The sequence below is a fragment of the Pan troglodytes genome, chromosome 18 (assembly GCF_028858775.2).
Source record: "Pan troglodytes isolate AG18354 chromosome 18, NHGRI_mPanTro3-v2.0_pri, whole genome shotgun sequence".
NCBI classification, from domain to species: Eukaryota; Metazoa; Chordata; class Mammalia; order Primates; family Hominidae; genus Pan; species Pan troglodytes.
Window position 1 is genome coordinate 6,610,770 of NC_072416.2, and position 21,939 is coordinate 6,632,708.

The 21,939-nt window shown below is 50.7% G+C and overlaps 1 protein-coding gene across 2 annotated transcripts in view; it reads right to left on the reverse strand.

The window, feature by feature from the left end:
• Positions 1 to 328: 328 nt before the first annotated feature.
• Positions 329 to 21,939, reverse strand: part of ADCY9 (adenylate cyclase 9) — a 151,278-nt gene continuing 129,667 nt past the window's right edge. For both annotated transcript variants that reach the window (XM_016929306.4, XM_016929305.4), the window contains exons 7-11: positions 20,895 to 21,103; positions 16,766 to 16,925; positions 15,125 to 15,273; positions 12,313 to 12,354; positions 329 to 4,617 (exon numbers count right to left, since the gene is read on the reverse strand). In XM_016929306.4, coding sequence (XP_016784795.2) covers positions 3,426 to 4,617; positions 12,313 to 12,354; positions 15,125 to 15,273; positions 16,766 to 16,925; positions 20,895 to 21,103 — 1,752 coding nt within the window. In that variant the 3' untranslated portion in view covers positions 329 to 3,425. The remainder of the gene's footprint in view (positions 4,618 to 12,312; positions 12,355 to 15,124; positions 15,274 to 16,765; positions 16,926 to 20,894; positions 21,104 to 21,939) is intronic.

The window sequence follows — 21,939 nt, forward strand, 5'->3', positions numbered from 1 at the left end:
TGCAGAAAACTATTTAGAAGGCCCGACAGGGAAAATCTGACAAGCAAAACTTGTCCTGCAACCTTACCTTTATTGTTTAAAAAATTCTGTGTAAAAATAAATACTTTTCAACTCAAGTTAACTGGAGCAAATAGATCCAATTAAAAAAATAACACAAACACAAACAGGGTTTTCTACTTGCCCTGTTTCTGAAGTCATGACGTGAAAGAAAGGCAAACCCACCCAGGTGAGCCACAGATCGCAGAAAACACGAGCTGTCCAAGGAAGACCGCCCTCCTCTCTGAAGCACTGCTCATCGTTTCAATAAGAAAACACCAGGCATCATATATTTAAATTTTAGAATATTTTAATGTCCATTTCTTCAGTGAATGCATTTTGAAATTATTAGAATTAACAATTTAAAAAGAGCAGATAAAAGGAAATATGGAAAATGCAAACAGTCGGTTCTTGCTAATTCAATTTCAGATTCTAGGCATGATGTGATTTTCCAAACAACCAATTAAAAAAAACTCCTTACCTCGAAAATCTAGAAATTCAAATGCAGACGTGTCTTTGGAAACTACAAATGATTACAGCCCATGTGACAGGAAGCACGCGGCCTTCGGCTCTCCGGATCGTGTGCAAATGTGCAGGGGGAGCCCCCGCGGGTGACGTCAGTGTGGATGAAGTCACGGGTGTGGCAGAGCCTGTGGGGCTCTCAAGCTATTCGAGGGTTTTGTAACTGATGCTCTACATTTGTTTGCATTGGATAAAATTGTGTGTGCTTGTTTACCATATATATATATATATATGGATATATAATTCGATCTGAGCTGGGACTGAGAAGAAAATAGCAATTGCAACTCAAAGCAACTATTTACACACATTCAATGCTGAAGTATTGCTTCCTGCCCTAAGTTCCTAAGAGGTATTGCCACCCTGAAGCACGACCCATGCCGTCAGCAGCCCTCGTGCCAGCTGCTTAGAAACTCGTGTCTCCAGCACAATGTGCTCGCTGCCAACAGACAAGAGATGCACGGCGTTTCCGCTGGAGAGATTCTGTGGGTCTGCACTGAGGTATGCGTCAGAGCAGGGGACGGGGAGGACCCGAGGGGCTTCGTGGCCCAGAGAGAACGTCTGCACTGGCTGTTTAGGAAGGCTCAGGGTGTTTGAAAGACAACGTTAAGCTCTGGGTGAGTCTGCACGGGGCTGAACCAGACTCCACTTTGCAGCTCATTGGTTTCCCGGGGTGAGGAATCACAAACACCTTTGTGGTTGGGGAAGGAAACGGGCTTGATGGGGAAGAAGTGTGTGCGGAGAACTTTGCGGAGCATGTTCTGAGCGAGACAGCAAGGTCGTGAGCAAACGCCCAGCCCCTCAAAGCTACACAGCCTGGAGGGGAAAGGGGAGGGGAGGACATTCAAATATACACCTTAATACTGATGCAGAAAGAGCTTCATGTGACCACAATCCCCACGAACAAGGAAAGCATCAGGTAGTGTTTTTTAAGGAAAAAAAAATCTGCGGTGTTTTATAATACATTCTTTAGAAGCAAGAGGTATTGTCACAACCACCCTTTCTTCGGTATTGGAAGACCAGCAAACTGACAGTCACACCTGACAGGAAACCTTACAGCTAATGGCGGGAGGTGCCCTGGACTCTCAGGACGCCGGGACCCCGGCTCTGGCTGTCCTGATGGGTGGCCATCCCAGGCACCGCCCCTGCAGAGGTGGCGGGTCAGAACTGTGACTTCTTCATGCCGGGGAGGGCAATCTGTATGTCTTTGGGGAGGAGGAGTGATGATGGGGACTGATGCGGTGTGAGAACGAGACAGTGAGATTTGACAGCGGAAAGCAAAATGCACAGGGACATCAGGCAAGACTGACAAGGAGTGCACCCTGGGCCTCACTGGCGTCCTGGGGTCCCCTGAAAGAGTGGCTACAACTCCGACCGGACAACTCGGGCGAGTTCACTTCCACACAAACTTCAGACTCAATATGGCAAAACATAATCAGACAGGACCAGCAGCCAACTGCCCGGAGGGAGCTCCCCTGGGTCTCCCACACCACCCTCGGGATTCTGCCCCTGACAAACCCCGCGTTTGCATCCAGATGCCTCTGTCCCTAGATACGGTGTGAGAACTCCATCTCAGAGCTGGAATTTGGTCCCCAGATTAAATCCTGCCACAGATAGGCCCTGTGCCATCTGAGAGCGGGAGGCAGCCAAGAAACTTCTCGAATTTGTGGAAGCCAAGATGGCACCGGTGCTGCCGGCCCAGACCCCCATGGTTCTGAGCTGGACCCCGGCAGGGAGGAGCCCCCGTGGGTGGCAGGGGCAGCTGGTGGGCTTCTTCTATTCCTCTAGCCTCAGAATTGCACTGGCCATGCTTTGAGGTCCCACTCAGACCCCTCTTGGGGTGGGGAGGTTGGGGGCAGCCCCAGGTGGCCAAAACACAAAAGAGACATCTGGTTACCTTCCTCGGAACTGCCCTCCCCTGTGGCTATGTCCCCCCACCCTGAGGACCCAGCACCCCTCCCGGGAGCGCACATGCTTCCGGGTAAATAAATAAATAAATAAATGCAACCTCGGATGTTTATTTGGTGTTTCCCTCTCCGATGAGTCAGCTTCCAGGACCAACGCCTCCACTCCCGACGGGAAGACCCCTGGGTGGAGGGTCGGGGGTGAGAGGTGGCTCTGAGACCCCCGAGGCCTGGGCACACGGGCGTCGTGCCCGGCTGGCATTTGCTGTCTTGGCCTGCATGCATGTGGGCGAGCCCCTAAACCCGCTCAGTGCAGGGAGCGCGGCTCACCCACAGCCCACGGGGCGCGGTGCTCGGGAAAGTGCGGGTGGGCAATGGGGGGTGGCGGAGCTGTCGTGACATGCCCCCTTCGCACCCCCTCTTGGTGGATTACTGGCACTTTCTATCAGATTCATGAATGCAAGTGTGTGTGCGCATATGTGCTTACATAGAGAGGTCGGGTCGCAGGGGAACACTGTGACATAGAAACAAAATAAACTCAAAAACAGGGTATTAGCCAGAGAGCCGAAAATAGTGTCTCGTGGGACGTGGGAAAAAGCAATAAAAATGAGATCTTAACCACAGCTTTTGTTCTAAAAGTCAAATAATACCCAAAGCCATGATCTCCACTGGCGGCCTCTGTCCCGAGACTCGAGGCCGAGGCCAGCCCTGAAGGCACTTGTTCTCCACCACGTGCTGAACGGATGACCCAGAGGCAGCGGGGTTTCCAGGGAAGGGAGCGAAAGGGAAGAATGGATGAAAATGAACCCTGAATAACTGTGATCCACACAGAAGTTAGGGCTGAAATGACCACATAACACCACGTCCGGGGAGGGCAACTGTGGCGCTTGGAAAGCACAACAGCCAAATACAAATATTATTGTGTTTCAACAAACAGAGCACCTCGGGCAGCGGGTGGGCGCCGCCTCACACACTCTTTGAAACGTTGAGCTTGGTGAGTTCGTTGGCTTCTTCTATTCCTGTTTCATCACAGTCGTCTTTCTCTATGGCTTTGCCAAATCGACCCCTTTCTTCGGCTTTGACGGGCTCCTTCCACGGTCTCTTGGGGGACAGGTGGGCATCCTTGGCCTGCGTGCTGCTGTCAGAACCCAGAGATGTCTTGTCCACATACTGGACAGAAGGCACCAGGTTGGCAATCTCGTCTGTGGGAGACCGTCCGATGCTGCCATCCACCTGGACGCGGATGTCTGGGGAGATGGACAGCTGGTGCTGTGGGATGACCCCGTGATCCATGCACTTTGGGTACAGGTAGGTCTTCATCTGGCCTTTCCCCTTCACATTCACGGTCCCTCTGTAGTCGAAGTCATAGCCCATCTTGCTCAAGACGCGGTAGCTCTCTTCGCTCACCTGGATGCGGCACTCCACGCCGGTGGTGTCCATCCTGCTGGCGATGTTGACGGTGTCTCCCCAGATGTCGTACAGCAGCTTGGTGGTGCCGATGACCCCCGCCGTGAGGGGCCCATGGTTGAAGCCGACGCGGAGCTTGAAGTTGAACCACAGCATGTTGTTGTTGAAGTCGTCCACCACGCGCATCATCTCCTTGGCGAACTCGAACAGGATCTGCAGGTGCTCCTGCGGGTGGCTGCCGTCCTGGGCCTGCGCGGTGTTCAGCCCTGACGCCGCCATGTACGTGGCTCCGATGGTCTTGATCTTCTCGATGCTGCTGTAGTCCGGCTTGCTTAGGAGCTCGTCAAAGTCCCCGATGAGCTCGTTGAGGACCCGGTAGCACTCCTTGCCGCCCTCGTAGTTCTCCTCGTAGAACTCGCTGAAGTTGACGATGCTGGCGAAGATCACCCCTCCGCTGTCGTGGTTCTTGGAGTAGGTCTGGGACACCTTCAGCTGCTCAGCCACGTGGTAGGGGATGATGTTCCTCAGCAGCCAGTCTGCCTGGTCCCGCATGCTCTGGATCTTGGTGCGGTGAAGATCGGCTTCCACGTCTCCGTGGTAGTGGAGGCGGTAGCTGACTTCAAATTCGCGATTCAGGAACCAGACCAACAAGAGCAGGAGAAAGAAGACGAGAACCACCTCCTGGCCGATGAGGCTGGCCGGCCGCCGGAGGTCACGCGGCACCGAGCTATTGCACGGGTTCCTCTCGGAACTGGAGAGCAAAGACACGGGAAAGGGAGAGGTTACTGCTCGGCGCTTCCAAGCTCAGAACAGCCCCGCTAGCTACGCAAAGCTTTGTTGAGTCCAGGCCTTCAACAACCTGAAGCTGTCAAGCTGCCCATTCCTGGTTTGGGCTGGCTGAAGGTATGGAGGGATAAAGACTAACTTTTGAAACTGATTTATTTCATTTTGTTAAATAGAGGTGGGGTCTCACTGTGTTGCCCAGGCTGGTCTTGCATTCCTGGGCTCAAGCAATTTTCCTGCCTTGGCCTCCCAAAGTGCTGGAATTACAGGCGTGAGCTGCTGTGCCCAGCCCTGTAATTAACATCTTTAGTAAGTGCTTGGTAATCGTTTTTCTTTCTTTCTTTTTTTTTTTTAGAAGTCTTTAGCTTCTTTTAAAAATCTTTTCTTTTCTTTTCTCTCTCTCCTTTGTTTTTTTAGAGACATGGTCTCTGTTGTCCAGGCTGGAGTGCAATGGCACAGTCATGGCTCACTGCAGCCTTAAACTCCTGGGCTCAAACGATCCTCCTGCCCAGCCTCCTAAGTAGCTGGGATTACAGGCATGTAACACCACACCTGGCTAATTAAAAAAATTTTTTTTGAAGAGACAGGGTCTTGCTTGTTGCCAAGGCTGGTCTTAAACTTGTAACTTCAAGCCATCCTCCCACCTTGGCCTTCCAAAGTGCTGGGATTACAGGCTTGAACTGTGCCTGGCCTAACATCTTTTTTTTTTTTTTTTTTTTTTTTTAAGATTGAGTCTTGCTCTGTTGCCCAGGCTAGAGTGCAGTGGTGCGATCTTGGCTCACTGCAACCTCTGCTTCCTGAGTTCAAGTGATCCTCCTGCCTCAGCCTCCTGAATAGCTGGGACTATAGGTGTGGGCCACCATGCCTGGCTAATTTTTGTATTTTTAGTAGAGACAGGGTTTCATCATGTTGGCCAGGCTGGTCTCAAACTCCTGACCTCAAAGTGATCTGCCTGCCTTAAAGTGCTGGGATTACAGGTGTGAGCCACTGCACCCGGCTTTTTGCTGAATGAACTTTTTGAAAGTAAGTTGCTGACATGGCGCCTCAGCTCTAAATATTTCAGTATGTATCTCCTAAGAATAAGGATATTTCCCTATGTAACTACAATATCATCATCATACCCAAGAAATTTAACATTCTGTGATATATTTGATTCTTAGATTTCTTTTTTTTTGAGACGGAGTTTTGCTCTTGTTGCTGGTGAGATCTTGGCTCACTACAACCTCCGCCTCCCGGGTTCAAGTGATTCTCCTGCCTCAGCCTCCCCAGTAGCTGGGATCACAGACATGTGCCACCATGCCCAGCTAATTTTGTATTTTTAGTAGAGACGGGGTTTCTCCATGTTGGTCAGGCTTGTCTCAAACTCCCGACCTCAGGTGATCCACCCACCTCAGCCTCCCAAAGTGCTGGGATTACAGGTGTGAGCCACCGCGCCCGGCCTTGGTTCTTAGATTTCTAATCCAATAAACTTGTCATTTTACAAATAGCTTTTATGAGTTCTATACTCTCTACCTGTATAAAAAAGTTTGACAAGACGCCATCTCCCCTGATTCTGGGTTAGTTCTTTTTGCCGAAATCACTCAGGACAATGCTAACATCTGAACCAGTGCCATTATTTTCTCATGGCTGTGCAGTGTTCCGGCACTCGGAAATTCTGTAATTTAACCAGATTCCTCCTGATGGAACTGGGCCCGAGTCTGTCTTTTCCTACCACAAACAGTGTCACAGGGAATATTCCCCTACCCCTATCTTTGTGCGTATGGAAGTGCTGAGTCATTTTAAATATTGCACATTTAGAATTTCCTTAGAAATTTCCAAATTGCCCTTCTAAACAAGGCTGAACCAGTTTCTGCTTTTTCTTTTTTTTTTTTTTTTTTTGTGAGAAGGAGTCTCGCTTTGTTGCCCAGGTTAAAGTGCAGTGGCGTGATCTCGCCTCACCACAAACTCCGCCTCCTGGGTTCAAGCAATTCTCCTGCTTCAGCCTTCTGTGTAGCTCGGACTACAGGTGCACGCCACCATGCCCAGATTATTTTTGTACTTTTAGTAGAGACAGGTTGGTCTCAAACTCCTGACCTCGTGATCCACCCGCCTCGGCCTCCCAAAGTGCTGGGATCACAGGCGTGAGCCACCGCGCCCAGCCTCTGCTCCCTTTGATAACTGAGCCTGCTTTCAGCAGGGCTGTCTCCACTTCAGTGGCACTGATGGAGACAGCCATGGTCAGGGGGCTGCAGATGAGTGGTGAGTAGCACAATTTCTTTTTTTCTTTTTCTTTTTTCTTTTTTGAGACAGAGTCTCACTCTGTCGCCCGGGCTGGCATGCAGTGGTGTGATCTCAGCTCACTGCAACCTCCACCTCCTGGGTTCAACGATTCTTGCGGCCCAGCCTCCTGAGTAGTGTGCGCCACCAGGCCCAGCTAATTTTTGTATTTTTTTTTTTGGTAGAAACGGGGTTTCACCATGTTGGCTGGGCTGGTCTCAAACTCCTGACCCTAAAGTGATCTGCCCGCCTCGGCCTCCCAAAGTGCTGGGATTACAGGCATTGAGCCACCGCGCCTGGCTGAGTAGCACAATTTCTTAAAGTTTGTTTGGAATATATATATATATATATATATATATATATATATATATTTAAAGAGACAGGGTCTGTCTCTGTCACCCAAGCTGGACTGCAGTGGTGCGATCCTAGCTCACTGCAGCTTTGACCTCCCAGGCTAAAGCGATCCTCCTGCCTCAGCCTCCAGATTAGCTGGGACTACAGGCACACACCATCACACCTGGCTAATTTTTTGAACTTTTTGTAGAGATGAGGTCTTACTATGTTGCCCAGGCTGGTCTCAAACTCCTGGGTTCAAACAGTTCTGCTTCTGCCTCCCCAGTGTGCTGGAACACATTTTTTCCCATTTAAAAATACTACATACTCATCATAGAAAATGTAGAAAAAAATAGAAAAAAAAGATCCGTCCATCATCCTGCCATCCAGAGGCAATCACTATTAACATTTGTTGAACTGCATTCTAGTCTTTTTCTTTTTTACAACACCGTGACTGTTCTGTTCATGTAAATGTTGTACCCTGATGCATTCCTCCCGCGCACAGAGTAGGCCAGTTGATTTGATGCAATAATGGGCTTGGTCACTATATACTTATATATGCGACTGGCGGATCCACAGTTTAGACAGCTCCATCACACTGGAAAGCTCAATTCTTTTTCTTTTAGAGACAGGGTCTCGCCATCTTGCCCAGGCTGGTCTTGAACTCCTGAGCTCAACCAATCTGCCTGCCTTAGCCTCCCCAAGTGCTAGGATTACAGGGATGAGCCACCACTCCTGGCCAAAACTCAATTCTTCTTTTTTCTTTCTTGCTCTGTTGCCCTGGCTGGAGTGCAATGGCACGATCTTGGCTCACTGCAACCTCCGCTTCCAGGTTCAAGTGATTCTCTTGCCTCAGCCTCCCGAGTAGCTGGGACTACAGGTGTGCGCCACCATACTTGGCTAATTTTTGTATTTTTTTTAGCAGAGACAGGGTTTCACCATGTTGGCCAGGTTGGTCTGGAACTCCTGACCTCAGGTGATCCACCCGCCTTGGCCTCCCAAAGTGCTGGGATTACAGGCACGAGCCACCATGCCCGGCCAAAAGCTCAATTCTTTAATCGAAGTGTCTAATAAGTTTCACTAACTGTTCTTGGGATATTAAAAAACAATGAGCTTGACCTGTGTGGCCATCACGGCCCTCTGTGAAGCACAACTGCCAAAAGCCCTGGCCGTGGGTGGAACAGAACCCCTGGGCCCCATCCTGGCTGGACCGCGGGGTAGTTTCAGAATCTTGGGTAAGCCATGCCATCTTTCTGGGTCTCAGTTTCCTCGCATGTAAGCTGTGAAGATGGACTGGAGCATGGCTACGTCCCTTCCAGCCTAAGGTTCCATGCAGGAAAGGCCTGAGGCTGCCATCCTTGGAAAGACCTGCCTGCAAAGGTGGTGGCTGGCACCAGGGAGCTGGGATTTGGGGAGGGTTCCTGCCATTCCTTGACAAGAGCGGCTCACACTGCCTACACTGCATAAATAAGGAGGTTTATGCTGAATACCCGCTTTCCTGCTGGAAGTCTGGAATTTAGGCACGTGCTAGGCAGAGGCGGGGGACCTGAACAGCCCCTAATACAAGCCTGGACACCGAGACTTTAATGAGCTTCCCTGGTAGACAGCATGTTACAAGTGTTGTCACCACTCACTGCTGGAGGAATTAAGCCCATCCTGTGTGACTCTACCGGGAGAGGACTCTTGGAAGCTGGTGCCGGCTTCCTCCAAACGTCAACTCACACACCTTTCCCTTTGCTGATTCTGCCTTATGTCTTTTCGCTGTAATCACAGCGGTGAGAGAGCAGATTGCGGATCCTGAGTCCACCTGGGGCTGGTCTTGGGAGCCCTGATACGGGCTCTGTGACTCAACGCCTATGACCAGGAACCAAGAGTCCTCCGCGGGAAGACACTCTGTGCTTCACTGACTCATTTTGTGAACTGCTATTGAAACAGATGACATTACATATCCTACATCTCAAGTACTAAGCAAAATAACCGTTCGTTACGATGATGACTCAAACATATTTCTGTCCAGCTCCATGAGCCCTCTCGTTGATTGTAAATAGAGCAGGAAGAGAATATGGACTGGGGGAAGGTTTTGTGAGCCCAGCTCGTTGGTTTAGGAGTTGACCTTTCTTTTGGTTTCTCAAAGTGGTGACACCGAGAACAGTCCCCTTTAGGAGCAGGTGTCACCAAGGTCTAACATCCCCATCACGTGCAGGGGGTGTTTCCAGTCTCTGTGGTGGAAATGGGAGACTGTATCTGGGCTTCTCAATCAGTTATTGCTTGTGCAGCTCGCTCTAATCTACGGGAGCCGGAGCCAGCAGCACAGCTGACTTGAGACGGGCGCAGGCCAGGCCCCTCCAGGCAGAGGAGGGACAGCAGCACACGGGCTAGTGCCAGAGGGAGAGGAAGGCAGAGAACAGCGTTTGCTTTCCACCTTTGCTTCCAAGGAAGAAAAGCCATCATACACAGCATGTGCACTCAGAAACCAAGGGGGCTGCCTCACAACAGAAGGCATCTGTAACAAACAGGTACGAGGACAGCTTCCCAGCTAGAATGTGTGTTTCCTATTTTAATACCAAAGGAACAAAGGAGCCGATCCTATTCCTAAATTCAAATAGCAAAGATCCATTTCAAAAAGAAGAATTTTTCTTTTTTTTTTTTTTTTGAGACGGTGTCTTGCTCTGTCCCCCAGGCTGGAGTGCAGTGGTGCGATCTAGGCTCACTGCAACCTCTGCCTCCCGGGTTCTAGCAATTCTCCTGCCTCAGCCTCCCGAGTAGCTGGGATTACAGGTGCCCGCCACCACGTCCAGCTAATTTTTGTATTTTTAGTAGAGATGGGGTTTCACAAACATGTTGGTCAGGCTGGTCTCGAACTCCTGACCTCAGGTGATCCACCTGCCTCAGCCTCCCAAAGTGTTGGGATTACAGGCGTGAGCCACCACACCTGGCTCAAAAAGAGGCATTTCATGTGACTAAATGCACGAGTTAATTTATAAGTCATAAATGGAAGTTAGAGTAAAATACAGTGTAATCTGTTATCATGGGGAAGAGGGATTGAAAAACTGAAAAAAATAGAAAGCAAACATCACTTGCAGTCCTAACCAGCCAAACGTGGCTTCGGTTGACACTTTGGTATATTTCAGTGCCATTTAAAATCTGCCCCTAGGGAGGTGGTCAGGTCGGGGGAGAGGGGGTCAGCAGCGGTGGGGTGGGGGGGCTTCTGGGGTACTGGTAATGCTCTACTTCTTGGTCTGGGTGGTAGTTAAATGGGTGTGTTCTCTGGTGAAAATGCACTGAGCTGTCCTTTTATGATCAGGTACTCTTCTGTGCATACTGACATACACATCAATAAAAGGTTAAAAAAAGATGCTAGATGCTTTACTTTTAAGTACTACAGCTGTAATCATCACTCATTCATTATATCCTAAGTATAAATCTCATACAAATTTTTACTATATATAAATACCTAGTTGTACCTATAGTACATATATAGTTTCACCTAGTAAATGAAAATCTTAAATGTTTTCCATATTTACTGCATTTTAACAGTTGTATTATTTGAGTAAAGGTATAATCAATTAATTTATTTATTATTGACAACTACAGTTGCTAATGAATCTTTTTTTATTTTATTTTATTTTTTGAGACAGAGTCTCACTCTGTCGCCCAGGCTGGAGTGCAGTGGCCGATCTTGGCTCACTGCAACCTCCGCTTCCCGGGTTCAAGCAATTCTCATGCCTCAGCCTCCCAAGTGGCTAGAATTACAGGTGCCCCACCACCACCCCAGCTAATTTTTGTATTTTTAGTAGAGACGGGGTTTTGCCATGTTGGCCAGGCTGGTCTTGAACTCCTGATCTCAGGTGATCCACCTGCCTTGGCCTCCCAAAGTGCTGGAATTACAGGCATGAGCCAACGTGCCTGGCCTTTTTTTTCTGAGACAGAGTCTTGCTGTGACAACCAGGCTGGGGTGCAAGGACACCATCACAGCTCAATGCAGCCTCAAATTCCTGGCCTCAAGCCCACCTTAGCCTCCCGAGTAGCTGGGACTACAGGTGCATACCACCATACCTCGCTAATTTTTACAATTTTTTGCCGAAACAGGATTTCGCTATGTTGCCCAGGCTGGTCTAGAACTCCAGGCCTCAAGTAATCTTCCTGCCTTGGCCTCCCAAAGTGCTGAGATTACAGGCGGGAGTCACCGTGCCCGGTCTTTTTCTGTGTGCTTTGATATTCTCTCCCTTCCTCTCAAATCTGTCCATCTTTTCGTTGTGGTTCTATTTATTATTTGTAAGCCTGGAAAGTTATCTCAGTTTTAGAGGCTTGAAAACTATTGAATTTTACTTTTTCTAGATTTTATATAGTTTAATTTTTATTTCCGACTCTTCAATTTATTTAGAATTTATTCTGATGTTTATAGTAAAGCAAGGGTCAAACATTTAGTATTTTGGATTTCAAGTCAGTTATTTTATTACTTTTTGAGACACAGTCTCACTCTGTCACCCAGGCTGGAGTGCAGTGGCACGATCTTGGCTCACTGCAAGCTCCGCCTCCCGGGTTCACGCCATTCTCCTGCCTCAGCCTCCTGAGTAGCTGGGACTACAGGCGCCCACCACCATGCCCAGCTAATTTTTTGTATTTTGTTTAGTAGAGACGGGGTTTCACCGTGTTAGCCAGGATGGTCTCCATCTCCTGACCTTGTGATCCGCCCGCCTCGGCCTCCCAAAGTGCTGGGATTACAGGCGTGAGCCACCGTACCTGGCCGATTTCAAGTCAGTTATTTTAAAATATTTTACAAAATAACTTTTTTCTTTGATTTGCGAGATTTCCTTTGTTGCATGCGAAAGTCTTACATAAAATTACATGACTGTAATGTCTTATTAAAATAATAAAACTAATTTTATTTTCCCCATTAGACATTGTAACTATGATACAGTTCAACGAGGAGATATTTTCCACTTTCTATTCTAAGAATGCACGTATTGTTCATTTTATTCAAGATCCCATTGTTTTCAGGAAGCTTCGAAATGGGCAGGGTAATACAGTCACTCTCGTTTATTCAGACAGAGGTGCAATATTAAAAGCTTACCTGAAATTCTGTACTGCGTCAAGGGGCGAAGTTAATACAGAACTGAAATTAAAATGCAGACAAATATTATTATAAAGAGCCAAGAAGGCATTCCACAAGGCAACCTGAGAAGAGCTTGAACAAACTGTGTTCCTTTTTTAGACGTGGTTGTACATCCACATAAAGCCACCTGCTCCCACCTCTTTCTTCACGTCTGTGTCTCCCAATGCTGGGGGCAGTTCCCTTGGTAAAGCTGAGTTTATGTCTTTGTTTACCATCCCGCATCCTCTCTATCCTGCTGAGGCTTAGCAACCGTGATGGGATTAGGGGCTCTGAGGCCTCAAGTGGATGGAGGACTTCTGGGCCGAGTGGAACTTCCACCATCATCCCTACCCCAGATCTGCTATTTCAACTCTGGGCACAAAGGCGGCAGAGGGGTCCCCCATCACTGTGGCTCTCCAGCTCCAGGTAGAAAAGCCCCGCAGCCATGACTAAAGGCCACGGTGAATGCCCGATGAGGGACCTGTGATGGATTTAAAAGGTAAAAAGCAGTTTGCTGGATTTCATACTCTCGAGAAAGAGCTCATCATGACCATCGTTCTAGACGGCCATACCTTCAGAAAAATCCAAGTCTGCTTTATTTTGCTTAATCTATTCATTAAAGTTTCCTTTCAAGTACTGAATGACAGTCCTATTTTAAATTCCCTTTTTGATCTTAATTTGCAGGGAATTTAAATGTCTTTTGTATTGTGATTCTTTTCTTAAGTAAACTGAGGACGGATGTTCACACTGCCCATGGCTGGACTGTTGCTTTGCTAATAACCAAAGACACCCCGTGCCTACTCCGTCTGATACTGACAATACTGCAGCAAATGGAATCATGTTGTGCTTTTGAATGAATTCAAGCAGAGGTCCTTGGCAACAGTAATGCCACTCCAAGGGGGCATTTCGGAAATGCCAGGGGCCCTTCTGGTTCTCTTAATAACTCAGGGAGCCAGAATGTTAGATCTCCTGCAAGGACAAGGAAGAAATGTCCCATGTGACTTTAAAATATTCTGCGCACCTAAACCCTCTGTAATTGTAAACAGGCGGTTCTTCAATACATACTAATAGTGAAACATTTTTATAAGCAGTTATAGGAAAAGTCCAATATTTGGGAGAAATTTATTACATGGATGGAAGCTTAATGGGTTTAAGATATCACGAAATATTTGAATAAATTGTTCACTGCTTACATTCTGCTATACAAGGTATTACTGTATTTCCAACAACACATTTAGTTGAAAAGGCTTAAAATACCCTGAAACCAGTAGCAAATGTGTAATAGGCAATTTGAGACTTATTTTTTATTTTTATTTTTGGAGACTGAGTCTTGCTCTGTCACCCAGGCTGGAGTGCAGTGGCGCGATCTCGGTTCACTGCAACCTCCGCCTCCCGGGGTCAACCAATTCTCCTGCCTCACCCTCCTGAGTAGCTGGGACTACAGGTGCACACCGCCATGCCTGGCTAATTTTTTGTATTTTTAGTAGAGACAGGGTTTCACCGTGTTGCCCAGGCTGTCTTGAACTCCTGAGCTCAGACAATCCACCCGCTTCAGCCTCCCAAAAGTGGTAGGATTACAGGCGTGAGCACCAAGCCCGGCTGGGACTTATTTTTAACAAATCAAGAATTATTCAGTTAGTGCAACACATGAAAGATAGGGATCTTACTGGATGTCGCTAATGGCAAATATTTTAAATATAGCACCTATCACTGCCATCCTGTAAGTTTTTACATTTTTTGTAGTACAATGATGAGAACTGGGCTTGTCCCCAGAGGTCTACCGGCCTCCCTGACTGCTGTTTCTGTGTCTGCGCCATCCCATTCCTCAGCACCTACCAGTGATACGGTTTTGAAGGCCAACGTCCTCCTCGGTATGTAGAGGATTTCAAAATAAAAGACCTATGTTCAGTGACTGGTTATTAATCCTATGTCTCATGACATCATATGGGGAACTGTTTTGACCTATTTATTATTTTTTGTTTTTGAGATGGAATCTCACTCTTGTCACCCAGGCCGGAGTGCAATGGCGCAATCTCAGCTCACTGCAACCTCCGCCTCCCGGGTACAAGCGGTTCTCCTACCTCAGCCTCCCAAGTAGCTGCGATTACAGGTGCATGCCACCATGCCTGACTAATTTTTGTATTTTTCGTAGAGACGGGGTTTCACCATGTTGGCCAGGCTGGTCTTGAACTCCTGACCTCAGGTGATCTGCCTGCCTTGGCCTCCCAAAGTGCTGGGATTACAGGCATGAGCCACTGTGCCCAGCCTGACATAATATTTTGAAATAAGCCCCAGGTGACTTGCAAGATCATCCTATGTCTTCACCTCCTCCTTCCAGGCTGTGACCTGTCCTGGTTCATGAACCCTACCCCACTCAAGGAAAGTCAGCACCAGCTTCCTCTCCACCTTCACATCCATCTGCAGCTCCGCTCTTTCATGGCCTTGACCATCTTCTATGAAATCCTTCAGGTCCTACTTTCTTAGATTCTAGCCCATTCATCAGAAGTCACCTCGGTATAATGCAATGGCAGCATTATGTTTTCCAGGATGTCTACATTCAACTACCCAGAGTGCTGTTCTAAATGATATTCTTTTTCTTTCTTTTGCATATTACTCTGAGGGCATCTCATTAGCTCTTTGGTATGATGTGTGCTGACAGCTATTTTGGGTCATGATGGGAAATATCTCTATCGGGGCGTGAGAAGCAATGTGCAAATGCAGCCAGGCCCTACGCAACCTCGGGCAAGGTGGCCACGCACTCTGGTGCCCGCAAGCAGTGCTGGCCGCGTACCTGTCTGGGCACAGGGAGACGTAGAGCAGGAGCAGCGGCCCGGCCCCCACGACGGTGGCGAGGGAGGACCTCATCCAGGAGCTGAGCTGGCAGAAGTTACAGTAGTGCACGACGGCAATCAGCGCGGCCGAGCCTGTGAACACTGGGAACTGCAAGAGGCGAAGGGTTAGGACAGCCGCCCAGGGCACCCCCACCATCCCTGCTATACCCGGGCCGCCAAAACATTCGCCACTAATCCATGTTTCCTTTTTTTTTTTTTTTTCGACCGAGTCTCACTCTGTTGCCCAGGCTGGAGTGCAGTGGTGCGATCTCAGCTCACTGCAACCTCTGCCTTCCGGGTTCAAGTGATTCTCCTACCTCAGCCTCATGAGTAGCTGGGATGACAGGCTCCCGGCACCACACCTCGCTAATTTTTGTATTTTTAGTAGAGACTGGGTTTCACCATGTTGGCCAGGCTGGTCTCGAACTCCTGACCTCAGGTGATCCACCTGCCTCGGCCTCTCAAAGTGCCTGGGATTACAGGTATGAGCCACCGCTCCCGGCCTAATCCATGTTTCTGTGTAATCTAAAATATCACCGATACCAGCTAATTGCTCACTATCTGCAGTCAGTCTTACTTTTGCTAGTGGGCAGTGTCAAGGACAGATCAAGCCTCTTGGTTCCCTACCCAGCGTGAGGCTCCCTGTTCACATGGCATCACACTCTTCTGCAGGTGTGGGAAATGGCACGTGTCTTCATGGAAAGGAAAGGGAGGCCTCCCTGTTTCAGAAACGCTGTGTGATCAGTTTCCTTCAAAACGCTTTTCCTTGGGGCCCAGTGAGATGTGATTTGGGGCTAAAGTATCAAACACCATCAGCCCGCCCGGAAGCTCATGCTCACTTGCACCAGAAGGATCATCTCCCACGGCCGTGCTGGTTCCCTCTCCACGGAGTTTAGCACGGGTCCCTTCCTGATCAGCAGCAGCCGACCCAGGCACAAGTCAATTCTGTGTGCCAGGTATGCTTCTCGCATGGTTAGGAAAGGTGGGACAGACACTTCTTTGTAAAACGTGAAGGAAAATAACTGATTTGGAACTTGATGAAGAAGAAGCCACACTGGCAGGGACTCGTGCCCACCCGGGACTCCCCAGCCCGGCCACTGCCCGGGTGTGAGCATCTGGGCAGGCCGATGCTAAGTCGGCTTCTAAAAAAGCTGGCTCAGGAGAGTAAAAGAGTTCGTGCCTCTTCAAGAGTTTATTTTATTTTATTTATTTTATTTTATTTTGTGATGGAGTCTCGCTCCATCACCCAGGCTGCAGTGCGGTGGTGCAATCTCAGCTCACTGCAACCTCTGCCTCCCAGGTTCAAGCGATTCTCCTGCCTCAGCCTCCCAAGTAGCTGGGATTAAAGGCGCCCGCCACCATGCCCAACTAATTGTATTTTTAGTAGAGACAGGGTTTCACCATGTTGGCCAGGATGGTCTCGATCTCTTGACCTTGTGATCTGCCCACCTCCACCTCCCAAAGTGCTGGGATTACAGGCGTGAGCCACCATGCCTGGCCAAAGGGTTTATTTTTAAATTGCTATCCCAAGTGATTTAAAGAAAAGAGAGATTAGGGAGTCCAGGAGAGCGTGGAAATAAAACGGCTGAGGCTTTACTTACGTGTATGTTGGTCTCATATTCGGAGGTGACATGGGAGTAGACAGCCAGTGCGGGGAGCGACACCAGGATGGCCCCGATGCAGTGACGTGGTAGCCAGCCGGCGATCCACTCCAGCAGGCGCTTGGTGCAGGCCATGACATCCTCCAGGAAGAACACCATCCTGCCAGAGGGATGGGGGTTAGCAGGAGTGACGGGGCCCGGCCGGGGTGGGTCATCGGCCAGGAGACAGGTGCGAGGCTGCAGCCAGCGCCGCCCTCTGCTGTCTCCCATGTTGCCCCTGGGATGGGCGTGAGAGCAGGCGTGGGCTGGGGGTCTACCTCCCTCACTTCTGGTGGAAGGCAAGGAAGCCAGGCTTAGCTCACTGTACCTGATTCTAGGGTCACCTGTTACGCTGTGATAAAATATGCTTGTGAAAAGCACACGCTTCGCTCGCCTAACAGAACACGTGAGAGTATCACAGGCCCTGAGGAGAGTCTCCTGGGGGCCACCACGCTGCCGTCACCGGCTCCCATCAGCTTCTGAGGCAGGAGGTCTTGACGAGGGCAGCTTTGGAGGCGTCCTGGAATTCTGTGGAGCCCGTGCAGTTGTCGCAGCAGGAGAGGCGGTCCTGGCATCTGGTGGGCAGGCGCCAGGGACAGAGCTGTCCTGCGTGTGGGCAGGTGCCACCCAGGGAGGTTCTGCCCTGCACCCCACACAGCAGCCACGCCCCTGGGCACCCGCAAAGGCAGAAGGCTGCTGACAGCATCTTAGCCCAGAGGCTGTGTCCCAGCTACAAACAGGGTGCGCTGTGGTGGTGCTGACACACCCTGGATTTTCTTGGAGCGCAGCTCCTGTGGAAACTGAGTGCCAGTGGTCTCTGCTCTGTTTGAGGCATCTTCATCAGTGTTTCAGAAAAACACCACAGGCTGAACCTGGCTCGTGGCGCTTAGACCTCCAAACCCGCACACGCGTGCTGTCTGCATCTGGGCTATCATGTTCATCGTGCATGTTCACCTGCAGCTGGCGGCTACAGGACCCTCTAGGCAGCGGGGCTCTGTCGTACGTGAGGTCCAGCACCACGCATTTCATTTTAAAAGACTTTGTCCTTCTAAGCAGAGCGACTGTATTCACTGACTCCTTTTGCAGGCGTGTGTCTAGCGGGCTCCGTTTCAGGAGTGTGATGTTGACACAATAAAAGTTTCTGTATAAAGAAGCAGCTGAGTGTGCGGGCCAAGAACCACTGTGAGGAGGAGGAACAGGTTTTGGCTGAGTCCAAGGACCCCTGGGCCATGGTGGGGCCACATGGGGAGGGGAAGAGAGGGTGTGGGGTCCTCGTGGGGAGACAGTCCTTCTCTCAAGCTTGCTGCCAGGGAGCTGGGGACAGGCCTGCTGTCCCTGCCTCAGGAGAGGCTGGGCGGGGGCCGCTGTTGTGACTGAACAGCAGAAGAGCCTCTGGCACAGAGCCCCCCGCCCCCAGCCTTCGGGCCTGAACACCTACCATGCCTCTCCCTCTTGGCTGCGTGGTGTGGCCAGGCGAGGGAACACTCACTCTCCAGCCATTCCCCACATGGACGCAGGCACAGCCTCACCCTTTTAGGGTCCTGGACAGCCCTGGCTTCCTGATATTTAAAGGATAATGAAGACTTTGGAATACTTCCAAGAATAACCACAAATATGCAGAATACAGAGGCCCTAGGAGGGGGGACAGAGGGAACCAAGTTCCCAGTCAGCAGCGGGAAAGATGTGAGGTCGGAGGGGGCCTTCATGCTGGTCCCTGAGACTGCAGGGATCTGAAAATGAGACCTCACGCCTGCTGGGGCAGAGCAGAGAGGGTGATGCAGGAAGCCTCCTGGAGGCAACGGGCGGGGCCTGGGCCAGTCACTGAGGAGGCGCCTGGCTTTCCTCCTGTACAGGAAAGGGATGGGGTACCCGTATACCCCACAGCGCAGGTTCCCATCAAGCTGGGGTCCTCAACACGGCCCTCAGAGGGGCCAGGGAAGCCTTCCAGGGTCTGGGCCTCTCCCAGGCTTGACGATTCCTGGTAAATGGAACCAAATCCCACCACAGGCCTGTTCAGGGGTGCAGCAGCCACCACCTTCACCAGATCCTTGGGGAGTATGTCTGTGCAGGCAGTTCCAGCGCACCTCACCCCAGCCCTCGGCAGTCTACACCGGGGTTGCCCTCAATGCTTTAGAATTGGGTCTGAAGTAGCAGGGAATAATAGCTAAAGGGTGAAAGTAAAAAGGCATGGAGACAATGCTGGCCTCAGAGCCCTCAAGACGATACAGCTACCCACATTAGAGGAAAACCTGGGGGTGGGCCAGGGAGGGCAGACTTGGGGGAGTGACTGCCATGAGGATGGGTTTCTTTTTGGGGTGATGGAGGTGCCCGATAGTTACATAGTGGTGATATTCATACAATTCTTCAAATTTGCTAAAAATCACTGACTTGTCCACTTGAATGAGTTTATTGTATATAAATCTTATCACAATAAAGCAGATCTTCTTTTTCTTTTTTGAGATGGAGTTTTACTCTTGTCACCCAGAATGGAGTGCAATGGTCCCATCTCGGCTCACTGCAATCTCCACCTCCTGGGTTCAAGTTCATTCTCCTGCCTCAGCCTCCCGAGTAGCTGGGGTTACAGGTGCCCACAACCAAGACTGGCTTTTTTTTTTTTTTTTTTGCTATTTTTTAGTAGAGATGGGGTTTCACCATGCTGTCCAGGCTGGTCTCGAACTCCCAGCCTCAGGTGATCCACCTGCCTCGGCCTCCCAAAGTGTTGAGATTACAGGCATGAGCCACCATGCCCAGCCTAAAGCTGATCTTTTTAAAGAGGAAAAACAATCCAACCAGGGGCCTGAGGATGTCTGGTTTGGGTTCTGGGGAAGCGGACCCTGAAATGGTTTGCAGGCGACGGCTCCTTTGGGAGGGGTCCCCAGAAGCACAGGAGGGCACTGATGCAGGAGGGGAGGCTGTGCCAGGAAGAGGGCTGCTCGCTGGGGGTGATGGGGCGTGAGCCCACAGGGAGTTCTGGGAAACAGTGAGCACACGCCACAGAGAGCACGGCCCATGGCGGCCTCAGAGAAGGCTGAAACGGTCCTGTGTACAGCGCAGGTGGGAAGGAGGGGGCAGGAATCCCAGCCTGCCCACCCCAGATGGGAGAAGCCAGCATTCCAGAGCCTCAGGCCAGACTCAAAGCCATTCATTTCTGCCCTGGGATGTTGGATAAGGGCAGGAGACGCTCAAGGTCAGGGCTGCCTCCCCATGTCTGTTTGAAGCCCAGCTCCGGGGCACCGTTGCTAGTGGGACTCTGCTAGGCCGGCAGCCATCCTGTTGAGGGTGACAGGACCACCCAAGGGGCTTGTGGTGCCCAGGACGGGGACCACACAGGGCCACCTGCCTGCTCAGGAATACAGAGCCGCTGCGAGCCCCCTCAGGGAGCCAGGCTGGTCCCGAGGGCCCAGCTTTCCCAAGACGCACCTGTGGTCTACTCGGAGCCTCTGTCCCCTTTAAAATGAGCTGTCTTTTTATCATCAGGCTATATGCGCTCTTTATCCATTCTAGACGTTAGACCTTGTCCGAGGACTGATCCGCAAGTGTTCCCTCCCGTTCTGTGGGTTCTTTCGCTTTCTTGATGGTGTTCATTGTAGCGCAACAGCTTAACTTCTGAGGAAGTTGAGCTTGTCTATTCTTTCTTCTATTGGCATCACACCCAAGAGACCACCGCCTGAGGCAAGTGCCTGGAGATGCTGTTTGGCTCCGGTACTCTGAAGAGGCGCCTGCTGACCCAGGCCCACTGATCATCTACCCTCGCTCATGTCTTTTCCTTTCCTTCCTCCAGATTGTTTCCTATCTTCTCACCTTCTCCTTTGCAGTCTCTGATCCTGGAAATCTGGGGACAAGCTGGCAGCGGTTGGGGCTGTGGAGGCACCGCCCCCTCCAGCGAGGTGGTCCCCCCACATCTGGGCCAACGTCAGGGAGGGAGGATGCCGGGGCACAGGGCTCGGGGAGGACACGGGGACCCATCTCCAGAAATCAGCCAGCAGGGACAGCTGGCTGGGGACCGGTCCAACCGCTCAACCATAAGCCATGGAGCCAGAAGAGGGAGCTAATGGCTCAGAGCTGGAGACCCAGCCCACGCGGCGCTTACCTGATGGACACCGCGAGGGACAGCACCTCCAGCAGCAGGGCTGCACTGAAGACCGCCAGGGCGGCGGGCGGGGGAGGCACGGTGGCCGCCTCGTACTTCAGGAAGCAGGTGGTGGACAGCGTCAGAAACACTGTGGTCGACAGAAACACATCCAGGAGGGAGCTGAAGGTGGGACTAGCAAACGTCTTCACGGGGGAGTTCTTTATGACCTGTGTGGAGCAGGAGTAGAGCAGAATGACTGGGAGGCCATGGGCGGCCAGGAGCGCAGTTCAGGTGGAGAAACAGGCAACACGTGCGGAGCGCTGCTGCTCTGGGCCAGGCACAGGGCAGGAAGGCTCTCGGAGGGCTGTCTCCCTCTACTACCCCATTTAACACTGGGGAGTCCAAGGCACAGAGAAGTTAAACTTGCCCAGGGGGCTGGGCACGGTGGCTCACGCCTGTAATCCTGACACTTTGGGAGGCTGACATAGGAGGGTCGCTGGAGCCCAGGAGTTCCCGGCCAGTATGAGTAACACAGTGAGACTCCATCTCTACAAAAAACTTTAAAATTAGCCAGGCATGGCAGTGCATGACTGTGGTCGCAGCTACTCCGGAGGATGACGCAGGAGGATTGTGTGAGCCTAGGAGTTTCAGGCCGCAGTGAGCTATAATCATGCCACTGCACTCCAGCCTGGGCAACACAGCGAGACTCCGTCTACCAAAAAATAAAATAATTAGCTGGGCATAGTGTTTTGTGCCTGTAGTCCCAGGTACTTGGGGGCTGAGGTGGGAGGACTGCTTGAGCCCAGGAGTTTGAAGCCGCAGTGAACTATGATCACACCACTGCAGAATTATACCGTTTCCGAAAACAAAAAAAACACAAAAAAAACCCTGCCAGGGTCACAGAGCAACTGATTATGACCCAGCACATTCTCATAGACACGTTATATATTTAGCTGCAAGATGAGTTACTGACTGGTGCAGGTGAGGTCCCTGCATCTGTAAGGCAGTTGGACGAGAGCAATGTGCAGGGCGGTCCTGCTGCATGGCGGAGTCCTAGGTTCAG